This window comes from Xyrauchen texanus, chromosome 7 (genome assembly GCF_025860055.1).
Source record: "Xyrauchen texanus isolate HMW12.3.18 chromosome 7, RBS_HiC_50CHRs, whole genome shotgun sequence".
Lineage (NCBI taxonomy): Eukaryota > Metazoa > Chordata > Actinopteri > Cypriniformes > Catostomidae > Xyrauchen > Xyrauchen texanus.
The window spans coordinates 48,529,795-48,542,384 of NC_068282.1; the positions used below are offsets into that span (position 1 = coordinate 48,529,795).

At 36.7% G+C, this 12,590-nt stretch overlaps 1 protein-coding gene across 1 annotated transcript in view; it reads right to left on the bottom strand.

Annotated features, from left to right (window-relative positions):
- Positions 1-12,590, bottom strand: part of plxna1b (plexin A1b) — a 154,019-nt gene that overhangs the window by 75,991 nt on the left and 65,438 nt on the right. Inside the window, exons 4-5 of the mRNA XM_052129827.1 lie at positions 9,775-9,912; positions 1,780-1,880 (exon numbers count right to left, since the gene is read on the bottom strand). Coding sequence (XP_051985787.1) covers positions 1,780-1,880; positions 9,775-9,912 — 239 coding nt within the window. The remainder of the gene's footprint in view (positions 1-1,779; positions 1,881-9,774; positions 9,913-12,590) is intronic.

Here is a 12,590-nt window from a genome sequence, read left to right on the forward strand (position 1 = left end):
GTATCGGCCACAATGAGCAGAAAATTATCGGTTATTGTATCGGCCACAATGAGCAGAAAATTATCGGTTATTGTATCGGCCACAATGAGCAGAAAATTATCGGTTATTGTATCGGCCACAATGACCAGAGGATTATCGGTTATTGTATCGGCCGCAATGACCAGAGAATTATCGGTTATTGTATCGGCCACAATGACCAGAGAATTATCGGTTATAGTATTGATCACAATGACCAGAGAATTATCGGTTATAGTATTGATCACAATGACCAGAGAATTATCGGTTATAGTATTGATCACAATGAGCTGAAAATTATCGGTTATAGTATCGGCCACAATGAGCTGAGAATTATTGGTAATCGTCCAAAAGAAATCAGACCTCTAAAGCTTAATCTTCAGAGATCAGAACTGGATGTGACAGTTATTGTTGAAGAGGATGATGGGATTTAATTTTTTATTATAATAATTTTTAACCGACAGTTTCTCTCAGCAGCCATTTTCACAGCAAGTTCAACTAATGTTTCTACTGTGAACAAGATCGGAGAACGTCATTGCCCTGTTTGAATTCATTTTAAAGGGGTCATGACATGAGAAACCAAATTTGCCTTGATCTTTTGGTATATAAGAGGTCTATGTATCATTAAAACGTCCTGCAAGTTTAATATTTTAAGACGCCCCCCATTCTAAACGAATCATTTATTTAATCAAGCTCAAAATACAGCTCGTTCTGGATTCATGGTTAGAAGTGACGTGTCGGTTAGAAGTGACGTAACAGCGTTTGCATATGACCGCCTCCAGCACAAGATAACTACGCTTTAAGCGCAAGACAACTATGCTCATTTCAGTATCGCCGTGCGCCTCACAAGTGTTCAGTCGATGGACAGCGAGCTCTGACAGAGACTACTTGTGCACAGGAAAATTACGATGCCACACAGATGTGCTGTTCCTGGCTGTGGTCAAACAAAACCTCTGAATAAGCTGCCGAAAGATCCAGACGTCAGGGAAAAATGGATGCAGTTTATTTTTTGCGGACGTCCCAGTCACGGCAGTGTTAACTTAAGCGTTTGTTCTGTACATTTTAAGGATGACTGTTTTGAGAACAAATCTCAATATGATGCTGGCTTTGCCAGAAAACTGTTGCTCAAAGATAAGTCCGTGCCGACTATTCTGGGAACAACGACGACGCAAACTGTAAGTAATCTATTTTAAACTTTAAACTACTTTTTAAAGCGCAATTTCATTCATTATGAATAATCACAGTGTTTTTACTTAGTTTACTTGCATATTGTTCTGGCTGGGGGCGTCAATAATTGATACATAGGCACTGACGTTAGCCAATCATAACAGTGGGCGTTAACACTGAAGTCTCAAATGGAAAACGCCCCAAAACAGACTGTTTGAATCAGAGGATGAGAAACAGGGTGGGAAAAGGTCATAAATCACTAGATTTTAAAAGTTTTTCTTAAAAAAAAATATATTAATACTATAATTGCACCTAAGGGAACATAATAATACAATAAAAAAACCCATGTCATGACCCCTTTAATAAATATTTCCATGCCGACTTTATTCTGTAGCCTAAGGAGGAGTTTAAATAAACCAATGTGCCAAAGATTTGCATAGTGTCTCCTTTTATGTTCAACAGAAAAAAGATAGAAAGACATACAGGTTTGGAATGTCAAGAGGGTGATGAATGAAGCTGATGACTTGCTGTATTGCAGATTGTATTTGTATAACAGTTACATTAAATATGTTAAATGTGCATTGCATGTTTACTTACATGTTGTTAAGGACACACCAGCCGCAGTGTGGGTCTCTGGAGCTCAAACATTCAGAACATGTTGTGTACTGAGAACAGCTCTCCACCGGCACACGTGTCACCTACAGAGAAACACATTATATACACATACAGCAGGAGTAAATAAGATTTATATACATTAAAAACTACACAGCAAGAGTAAATGAGAGTAATGATGCAGTAATGCGGCACATCTGTCTTAACTCGATAGAGAAGCTTCAGGCCTCATATGAGCACTGGAGTGTGTAAAACACGTTTTCTGCTGTATGTGTGCGTTTAGTACAGAATGAGCTTATCAGGCATTTTGTCATACAACGGTGACCACGAAGATCAGTGTTTGATTGACAGACACCCTGAAGCTCTCCTGCTCTGGACAGAACAACATCACTATGTACGGAGGGGCAATGACGAAAAAAAAGAATAAACAAAAAGACAAAAATGGTTTATGGTTTTAAACTCTAGCCTGTCCATCATTGAATTTCCTGTTGAATGGCAATAACTGTAATGATAATAACTATATTATGTTGCAACTTGAGGCAAATCTAAACCAAGAATGCATGATGGGAAATTCAATCCCTTAAATCCATCCTAACAACATGCTCCCACCCCTGCAGATGACATACACACAGCAAAAATCAGGTGTGAGAGTGAATGAACGATCACGAGAACGGATCAGTTTACACACAGATGAGATAGAATGGAGAGAGAGAGATGGTGATGAAGACGAGTGGAGAGGAAGAACAGATGGACAGATTCTCATGATTACAGGGTTGTGTGTGTTCTGGGTACATAAAATGTTATGAAATAAGTTCAGCATATGCAGTCTGTGTGTGTGTGTGTGTGTGTGTGTGTGTGTGTGTGTGTGTGTGTGTGTGTGTGTGTGTGTGTGTGTGTGTGTGTGTTTGTGAGAGAGAGAGTGAGTGAGTGAGTGAGAGAGAGATTGAAAATGCAAGCTGGAAAAAAATGATCATGCAATTACGAGAACCTTATTTGACTCATGTTCAATATTAATATTTGTCATTTTAATTTCTCATATAGCTCTATAATCTTCTCTAACACACACGCTTGTGTGCACCCGTGAGCGGAGTTCATCTGATATTCAGCGTGTTAATCTGAAGCCTGCAGACATTACAGACACAAATCAAGCAAGATGACTGACATATATCACATAACAGAGCCTGATAATGGATTTTAAACACACTCACTCACTCTCTCACTCTCTCTCTCTCTCTCTCTCTCTCTCTCTCAAGAAACAAGTGTTTTAGTGCCCAAGGCTTCATATGTCAATCAAATATTGGGCATGTTGAAACATGAACGTGTAACACTGACATTAACAAACACACGGCTGATGAAAAAAATCTTCAACCATTATATCGGAGCTCAAACTTAAACTAAAAATAAATGTTGTGGCAAATGGAAAACACTTTATAGTTCACAAGCTTTTCTTTACAAGTCTTTAATGTTATTTAAGAGCCCTGTGTTTTTAGCAAGACATTACCATTAAACAGCTAGCTGTATTGCATCATAAGCAGGAATATGTTTACCTGACAGAGCATCTTAAACGCACAAACACACGTGAAAATAAGGCAATATGGGTGGGTGGAAATAAAAAAGAAAGGATGAAATTAAAAAGTCATAAATTAACTATGGAAAGAAAGAGAAGGAAATGAGGAAGGAATGAACTGAAAAAAGGAGGAGGCGATAAAGGACAGAAATAAGTATGAAAACAAAAAGGAAGAATAGAAGGAAGGAAATTAAGAAGGAAATGAAATTAGGTAGTAAGAAAATGAAAAAGGATGGAAGGAAATAACGAAGGAAGGGAAGGAGGACATGAGGAAGGAAATTAAGGGAGAAATTTAAGAAAAAAGAAGAAAGGAAGGAAGGGAGGAAAGAATGATTGAAAAAGGGAAGAAAGGAAATGAATAAGGAAGGAATGAATGAAGGGATAATGGAAGGAAATAAGTATGGAAATAAGAAAGGAAGGGTGGGGAGGGAGGGAGGACATGAGGAAGGAAGGAAAGAAATGAGAAAGGAAGGAAAGGAGGACATGAAGGAAGGAAAGGAAGGAGGACATTAGGAAGGAAGGAAAGGAAGGAAAGAAATGAGGAAGGAAGGAAAGGAGGACATGAGGAAGGAAAGGAAGAAGGAAATGAAGTAAGGAAAGGAAGGAGGACATGAGGAAGGAAGGAAAGGAAGGAAAGAAATGAGGAAAGGAAGGAGGACATGAGGAAGGAAAGGGAGGAGGAAATGAGGAAGGAAGGAAAGAAATGAAAACAGGAAGAAAGGACATGAAAAGGTAGGAAGAAAGGAAGGGATAAAGGAAGGAAATAAGTATGGAAATAAGAAAGGAAGGGTGGGGAGGGAGGACATGAGGAAGGAAGGAAATTAAATGAGGAAGGAAATGAAAAAGGAAGAAAAGACATGAAAAAATATGAAGGAAAGAAATTAGGAAGGAAATAATAAAGGAAAAACTAAATAAGGAAAAAAGGGGAGGAAATGAGGAAGGAAGACTTGAAACAGGAAAAAATTTAATGAATAAGGAAGGAAGGGATAAAAGTTAGATAATAAGTATGGAAATAAGAAAGGAAGGAATTTAGGAAGAAGAAATTGAGGAGAGAAAGGAAATAAGGAAGGAAGGAAATAAATAAGGAGGAAAATAAGAAAATAAATACTTGACTTAGGAAGGAAGGGGAGGAATGAGGAAAGAACAAACTGAAAAAAGGAAGAGATTAATTGAAAAGGGAAGGAGGGGATAAAGGAAAGAAATAAGAAAGGAAGGCAATGCGGAAGGAAATAAAAGGAACAAATATTGGAAAAAGTAAATTAGGAAGGAAGGAAAGACATGAGGGGGAAATCAGGAAGGAAGGAAATTAATGGGGAAAGGAAATAAGGAAGGGAGGACATGAGAAAGGAAATTAAAAAAGGAAGACAGGAAATAAAATATAAAATAAGGCAGGACGAAAAGGATGGAGGAAATTAGGAAGGAAATGAAAAAGGAAGGAAGGAAATGAAGGGAGAAATTAAAGAAAGAAAGAAGGAATTGAAAAAGGAAGGAAGAAAGGAAATAAAGGAAATAAGGATGAAAATAAGAAAGGAAATCCTAAATGAAAAAAAGGAAGGAGGGGATAAAGGAAGGAAATAAGTATGGAAACGAGGAAGGAAATCAAAGAAAAAAGGAAATCATTTTGGAAAAAGAAAAATAGGAAGGAAGGATATGATGGGGAAGCAGGAAGGAAGGAATTACAAATGGTGGAAATGGAGGGGAAAAGGAAATAAGGAAGGGAGGGAGGACATGAGGAAGGAAATGAAAAAGGAAGAAAGGAAATAAAGGAAATCAGGAAGCAATGAAGGGATGAAAGGAGGGAGGAAATGAGGAAGGAAGAAAAGACATGAAAAAAGGAAATCAGGAAGCAAGGAAGGGATGAAAGGAGGAAGGAAATAAGGAATGAACATAAAAAATAAAATAAAATTAATAAGAAAATTAAGGAATTGAAAAAAGGAAGAAAGGAAATGAATAAGGAAGGAAGGGATAAAGGAAATACATATGGAAATAAGATTATAAATTAGGAAGGAAGAAAATGAAGGTAGGAAGGAAATAAGGAAGGACAGACGGAAAATAAGAAAGTAAATCATAAAGGAGAAAATTAACTAAGGAAGGAAGGGGGAAGGAATGATAGAAAAATAAGAAAGGAAATGAATAAGGAAGGAAGGACATGAACGGGGAAAGCAGAAAGGAAGGAAAGGCGGAAGAAAGGAAATGAAAAAGGAAGAAAGGACATAAGGACGAAACTAAGAAAGGAAGGGTGGGAGAAATGAGGAAGGAAGGAAGGAAATGAAAACAGGAAGTAAGGACATGAAAAGGTAGGAAGAAAGGAAGGAGATATGTATGGAAAGAAGGGAAGAAAGGAAGGAAAGAATAATTAAGAAAGCGTATGGAAGACAAAACGAATTAAAGTCCAATGAAAAATTAATGAACGGTAGAAAAAACTATGAAAGAAAAATACACACTAAATTACGGTTTACAACTCTCTGTTCACATCTCTCACCTCAGATTCATCCGATTGGCCCAAAAGTTTCAATACTCCACCCACAAACAGCAGGTGTTAATAAACCTTAGACTGGATGATTTACTGTGTGCTGATATAAGAGATTATGGGATTAACTTTGCACAGGATGATCAATGACTTGATTACAAAGAACAAAAAGGTTAAGACTTTAAAACTCCAGAGCTTAAACAGCACACATGATAACCTCCCCTCTCTTTCTCTCTGTCCCAATCACACAACTACACCGTTCCCACTTAATATTCTAGCAGAATTATCCATTGAAGAGGTCATATGCAACACTTTTAGACCATTTCCCCCTTCTCCTGTTCTTCATTTTCCATTCATGTCAGTCAAGGTGTCTTGCATCAATCCATAATTTAGTTTTCCACCCTCTCTCTGACATCGTTTCCTAACCAGACAAGTGATTTATCTTCATACACAATTCAGATATCACACACAAACACGTTTGAGTTTCATCCAGATGTGACGGTCATCTGGTTTTATCTGGAGAGATTTGGGAGTTGAGGTTGTCCAATAACGTAGCGGTTCGCTCGAGGCTGAGCAGATCGGATGGGCGCGAGGAGACTATCAGACACTTTTTAATTAACTGCTGGAGAACAAGAGACCAATGCTAAATTACTCTGTCAATGCTTTTAATGGTAGTTTAACTTCTGTTCGAGCAGCGCCTCTCAATTCTAACCCTGCAGCTTATTATCTCACAACGAAAAAGGAAGGAATAGGAAAAAGTCGAAACTCATGCTTATTCTCAGACCTCTGACATTATATGAAGTGAACTAAAAAGGTTTCTTGTGGACATAATAATAATAATAATAAAAGCATTCCTGAAAGCAGAAGTGTGTCATTTCACAGAATGGAAAAAAAAAACACCACATAAAAGGTACATAAAGATACAGCTGCAATACAAACACGTGTGTGTGTGTGTGTGTGTGCGAGAATCGATACACTAACATATCAATAAGCAGGTCAGATGACACTTTAAATTACATCACATTTAAGCTCTCCAATGCATGTAAAGATCCAAACGTGTGTTCGTGTGTGAGAGAGAGAGAGAGAGAGAGAGAGAGAGAAAGAGAGAGACTAAAATAACCCTTCACTACATAACACACCGTATAACAGTTACTAAAATATTCAATATTAACCCCTTAAACTCTGGACCCCTTAAATTTTCCACACTCAAATTTAAAAGCTGCCCATTCACACATAATGTGGAATAATTGCAAAACATTGGTCTAATTTTTCAGAGAACCCCCCCAAATAAATAAAATAATAGTCCAATTATTCATAAATAATATTGTATGTGTTTATAATCATTTGATAAACAGATTATATTTTTTTGGCCTACATTTGTCAGCATGTAATTCTGGTTCTGTTCACTCTACCTCACTTTGAAAAGTCTCATTTATTCCACTAATGGCACTTTTCCACTGCACGTTACGACTCGACTCGCCTCGACTTGACTCGCTTTACTTTTCTTGCATTTATCAATGGATATTGACGTCACATTTAGTATCGGCTCGGCTCGCTTGGAACCTCGACCGTCGTGGTCACCAGGTACTATCCACAGTGGAAAACCCCCAAAAAGCGAGCAGAGTCGAGTTGAACTGTGCAGTGGAAAAGCCCCATAAGTGGAAGAAAGAACTAGAATTTTTTTTCTCTCTATCATATTCCATCACAATATACAGATCGGAAATGTAGGTGGCGCTTTAAAGCATTTTAGCCCTCACAGATGTGCTCGTCCATAGACATTCAGTCTAATTTTCAGTTCAAGCACCACCCTTATTATTTCATTGAATATCTCTGCCTCTGAGTGGACTACAAGCTCAATATATACAGTATATGATATATAACATTTTATCATCAATAGTCAAAAACGTATTTTCTGATGACTTGTCCATTTATGTGCTATGTAAAGGACTTTTATTTCATATAAATATTTTTACCACATTACCTCTAGAGGGCGCTAATTTTCAATTTTCAAATGTCGGTTACCTCTGAAAAGTTCAGATTCTAAGCTTTCCAATGATACCTCATATGCAGGGTTTCCCGCAGCACTTTGAAACTAAGGCGGCCGCCTAAGCAACACACGCCTGCCGCCTTAACTACGTTGTCAAGAAAAAAAATATGAGCGATATTCGCCGTGTTACTCTGTCCTATTTTCTCCCTTTCCATCTTTAAATATGTGATAAGCCTTCGTGTTCGCTTCAGTCTTGTTATCAGCGCGTTCTTCCGCAGCGGCGCCGAGCGTGTGTGTGTGTGTGTGTTCATCTGAGCCTCATTGGCCTGTCACTGCTCGTCAATGTCAGAATATTTGAGATGACCAATCAAATCAAAGTAGGCGGGCTTTATGTTCACAGCGCGAATTTTAGCAGAGCGACTCGACAGTAAAGGAGCGACTCGACGCGCTTCAGTTTACGGTCGGTCAAGTGCGAGATAAGATGTAAGTTGCTAAACTAAACATTTGCTATTTGACAGTTTTTTAGGTCATAAATGTTAAACGAATCACAAAAATAATCAGGCAAATTAATAAACTTTTGTCTATTTTCGCCATTTTGAACTGAAAATAGACCACTATGTGACGTGACTGATGTAATGTAGCCTAATAATGATAAGATGCACGGATTGACGGTCTCAGATGTGGAGGCAACTGAGATTCGTCCTCCGCCACCCGGAGAAAAAATGGCCTTGTCCTATAATAATAATAACAATAATAACAACAATAATAATAAAATGTTTTTAATAAAATGCAGTTACAGCGATTGTTAAAGCAGTTACGTGATTTATTTGGTATAACGTGTTTATTATTTGAGCTGAAAAGTTGACAAAAACGTAATTTTTGAATAATGTTTGTAATTTTTTGTTATTATTTTTAAATTACTTTAGCGCTAAACAACTACATATAGTAATAAATATTTTTGCGCGTCTCATGCGAAATTCACTGGGTTTGCTGTTACGTTCTGATAACACTGAAGTTAAAAGATAAGAAATAACGTTGCACAAATTATTTCAATTAATGATTTTATCACCTTAGTCTCATGTTCAAAGGACATAACGGTACGTCTCATGGCAAAACAGTTAGAATGTTACATGCGTTTAAAAAGTTTGATTTCATTTGAAAAAATAATTCGTCTTTTTAAAATGTCATTGTTAAACTGTGAAATTAGTTTTTAGAAGTCGGACTGACAGACCTAGATAATGTGAATGAAGTTGAATCTCGGCTTCGTCCAGCATGTATACATGTTAATCTAATTGCAATCGGCCTCCACGCTGGACATCAACTAAACAAAAATCAAAGCTCGATTAATCGTGCGCATGTAAACGTACTGAATGTGTAGTTTAACGTTTTTGTGAAATAAATGTGGTAATCATAGTGTTGGGTAAATTACTTAAAAAGTAATCCACTACAAATGACGACTACTTCTCTAAACATTGCAATCAGAATACTTTACTGATTACTTTGATGGAAAAGTAATCACATGACTAATTACTATACTTTTAAGTTACTTTCTAAAACAAATCCTTTTTTGTTTTTGCACTCAACAAATTCAAAACAATCTCTATTTTCTCGTTTTACATCGTCGCACACCCTTCAGCGGTCACAAAAACGCAAAACAGACGTACAATATTTTTTATACCCAAGCATTGTACTTAAAAGTATCTATTTTCATTGAAAGTAGAAACTTTAATCTGATTAAAAGAAATTAAAATATACTAATTTACATGAATTTTTGTGCCTGAAAGTAATTTGATTACAGTAACAAATTACTTTGTAATCCAATTACGTCCAACACTAGCTAATTGGCAAAATTATTTTCAAAAGAAAAATATTATTTTAGTTTGAACACATCAAATGAATGTCCTTACAAGTAGGTGTGTAAAAGTTTGTGTGTATTTGAGTGTTTGTTGTATTCACCTGTTTGTCGGTCAGTGTGTATATGAACTGTAGGTCGGGGCTGAACAGCATGTCTCGTAGAACCGGGCCTCCCTCACTCACGGGAATATTCTCGTACAGCAGCGCAGGTCTGGACGGACTCACCGAATTAATCAGAATCTGACAAAACAAAAGCCACAGTAAGATCATTAACATCTCATTAACATTTGATTAACACAGACACAATAATTTCACACACAGAACTGGGCCAAACGCTTTGATCATTAAAACACAAACATCATTACAGTAATATCACGAGTGTGTCAGGACAACAGTACAATATAATCATCTCTCAGGACTAAATCAGAGCGGATGAGTGCGTTTCTCCTTCATTGTCAGCATTAAATCCCTCATTCAGTATCATTCTTTCTGACAACAACAAGAGGATTCGATACATTAGACACTAATTGAATCACACAATGAAGACCGACGCAACAGTTACAGTGACTAGACAAGCACTTTTATACAGGATTACCGCAACAATCAACATATACACATACACCTCCAGTAGTGAGCTGCCTTGCTGTCTACTGCTTGGATATGCTGCATCCTAAATTGAATGTAACCTCATAAGTGACCTTAATGGAGCATTCTATATCGGCAGCCACTCCATGAATCCACATAAGAAACTCCTTACTCAAAAAGCACAGGACACTTGACTCAATTTATTTCGGTACACTTATGATACTATAATATAGAATAAATTATTAAAATACATAGCACACACACATATTAGGTTAATATATATATATATATATAAATATAATGTGTATACATGCATGTATATACATTATCTCACAAAAGTGAGTACACCCCTCACATTTGTGTAAATATTTGATTATACCTTTTCATGTGACAACACTAAAGAAATGACACTTTGCTACAATGTAAAGTAGTGAGTGTACAGCTTGTATAACAGTGTAAATTTGCTGTCCCCTCAAAATAACTCAACACACAGCCATTAATGTCTAAACCGCTGGCAACAAAAGTGAGTACACCCCTAAGTGAAAATGTCCAAATTGGGCCCAATTAGCCATTTTCCCTCCCTGGTGTCATGTGACTCGTTAGTGTTACAAGGTCTCAGGTGTGAATGGGGAACATTATAATTATATTATAAAATTAAATGTTTATATATTCAAATATAGACATACATATATTATTATATATTTATTTACATTTTATAGATATAACAATTTCAAAATGTATTATACAATTAATTATAGAATTATAAATTGTAATATTTATATATGAATTATATGTTAAATAATACGAATACAATTATTTAACTGTTGATATAGAATTTTACGTTCTTGTTTGGAGAACACCTAACAACTGAAAAATAAATAAATAAATAAATAAAATCTATCCACAGCTATTCACAAAGGTCACCAAACAAAACCTGCTCTAATAAAAAGGTCAGCATGAGCATTATTACCATCGTTAATCATCATGATTCATTCAAACTGAATATTAATATATCAATTGTGTTATTTGACTTTTACAAGACAACTGCAGGCCGCTGCTTTCCCATATAGTGAAAGTGAAAAGGAACTAGAGCTGTCAAGTTTCTCAAGTATCATAAAAAAAAAACTCATGCACTATATTCCAAGTCTTCAGAAGTCATACGATAGCTTTCGAGGAACAGACCAAAATATAAGTCATTATTCTCATGAAACCCTCCTTTCAATTCGTTGGGTTTAGGCGGTTGAATAATGACTCAATTTCTTTATTTTATTTTTATGTGAATTATTTCAAGAATGAATGTATATAATGTACAGTTTCAGGTTATGTCTGAAGGTGGCGCTCATTTAATCCTACACCCAGGGGGAGGTATATATCACTTATGTAAATATGATCCAGAGACAGAAGGGAGCTGTTCTTCTATGTTCAACACATCCATCATTTCTATTGCTCTCAATAAACATGCACCATTAAGTGAGCAACATCTCTGACTGCGACGCAGTAATCTCTGTCTCCTGCGAGCACATTTATGTGCTTGAGCGAACAGTATATGAGTATAGAGTATCTGTAATGTACTCAGCCTGTTAATATACTAACATTTCATTCCTCAAACCACATAAAATCACTTACGCATACACGACAGAGCAATACACGCATCAAATCGAGTTTTACTGCTATTACAGACTAAACGGAGGGGTGTAGCAACAATTACAACTTCCTGTTGAGTCTCTTTTACAGTTAGACTATAGTAATTATAAGCTTTCTATCAAAACAATAGAACTTTATGATATGTCCTCATTTAGATGGCCATGTAAACATACGTGCATGTGTGTGCGTTGTGCAATCTTTAATCTGTAATCACTCAAGAACTAGTCTTCCTCGGGGAGTAGCGGGCGATTACCAAACCGCTGATGCCTAAAATGAGCGTTTAAGGAAGCCAGACGTAATTAAACAATGACATATTCCACTTCCTGTCCCTTGATAATACTGCAGCGTCCACCCGCACAAGGCTACACAACATCTTGAGGACTACGAGACGCTTCTAGAGTCACAAACAATACCGGAGTCGTACCATTACACACACTGCCAAGAGTTATAATCAGTCCAGCCTGTTTCTCTTTAATTCAACTCTCAACGCCGGCAGGAAAAGCCATGAGAGAGAGAGAGAGAGAGAGTGTGTGAGTAGTTGTGGTCTTAGCTCTTGTGATATCCAAAGGAATCATTATATAATGGATCCTTCAGTCCTAGATGCAGATTACTAAATACCGCATTCATTGTGTGCTAAAATACACACAAGAGCACAACAGACAAAGTCAGACAAACCACAAACTGGTGAC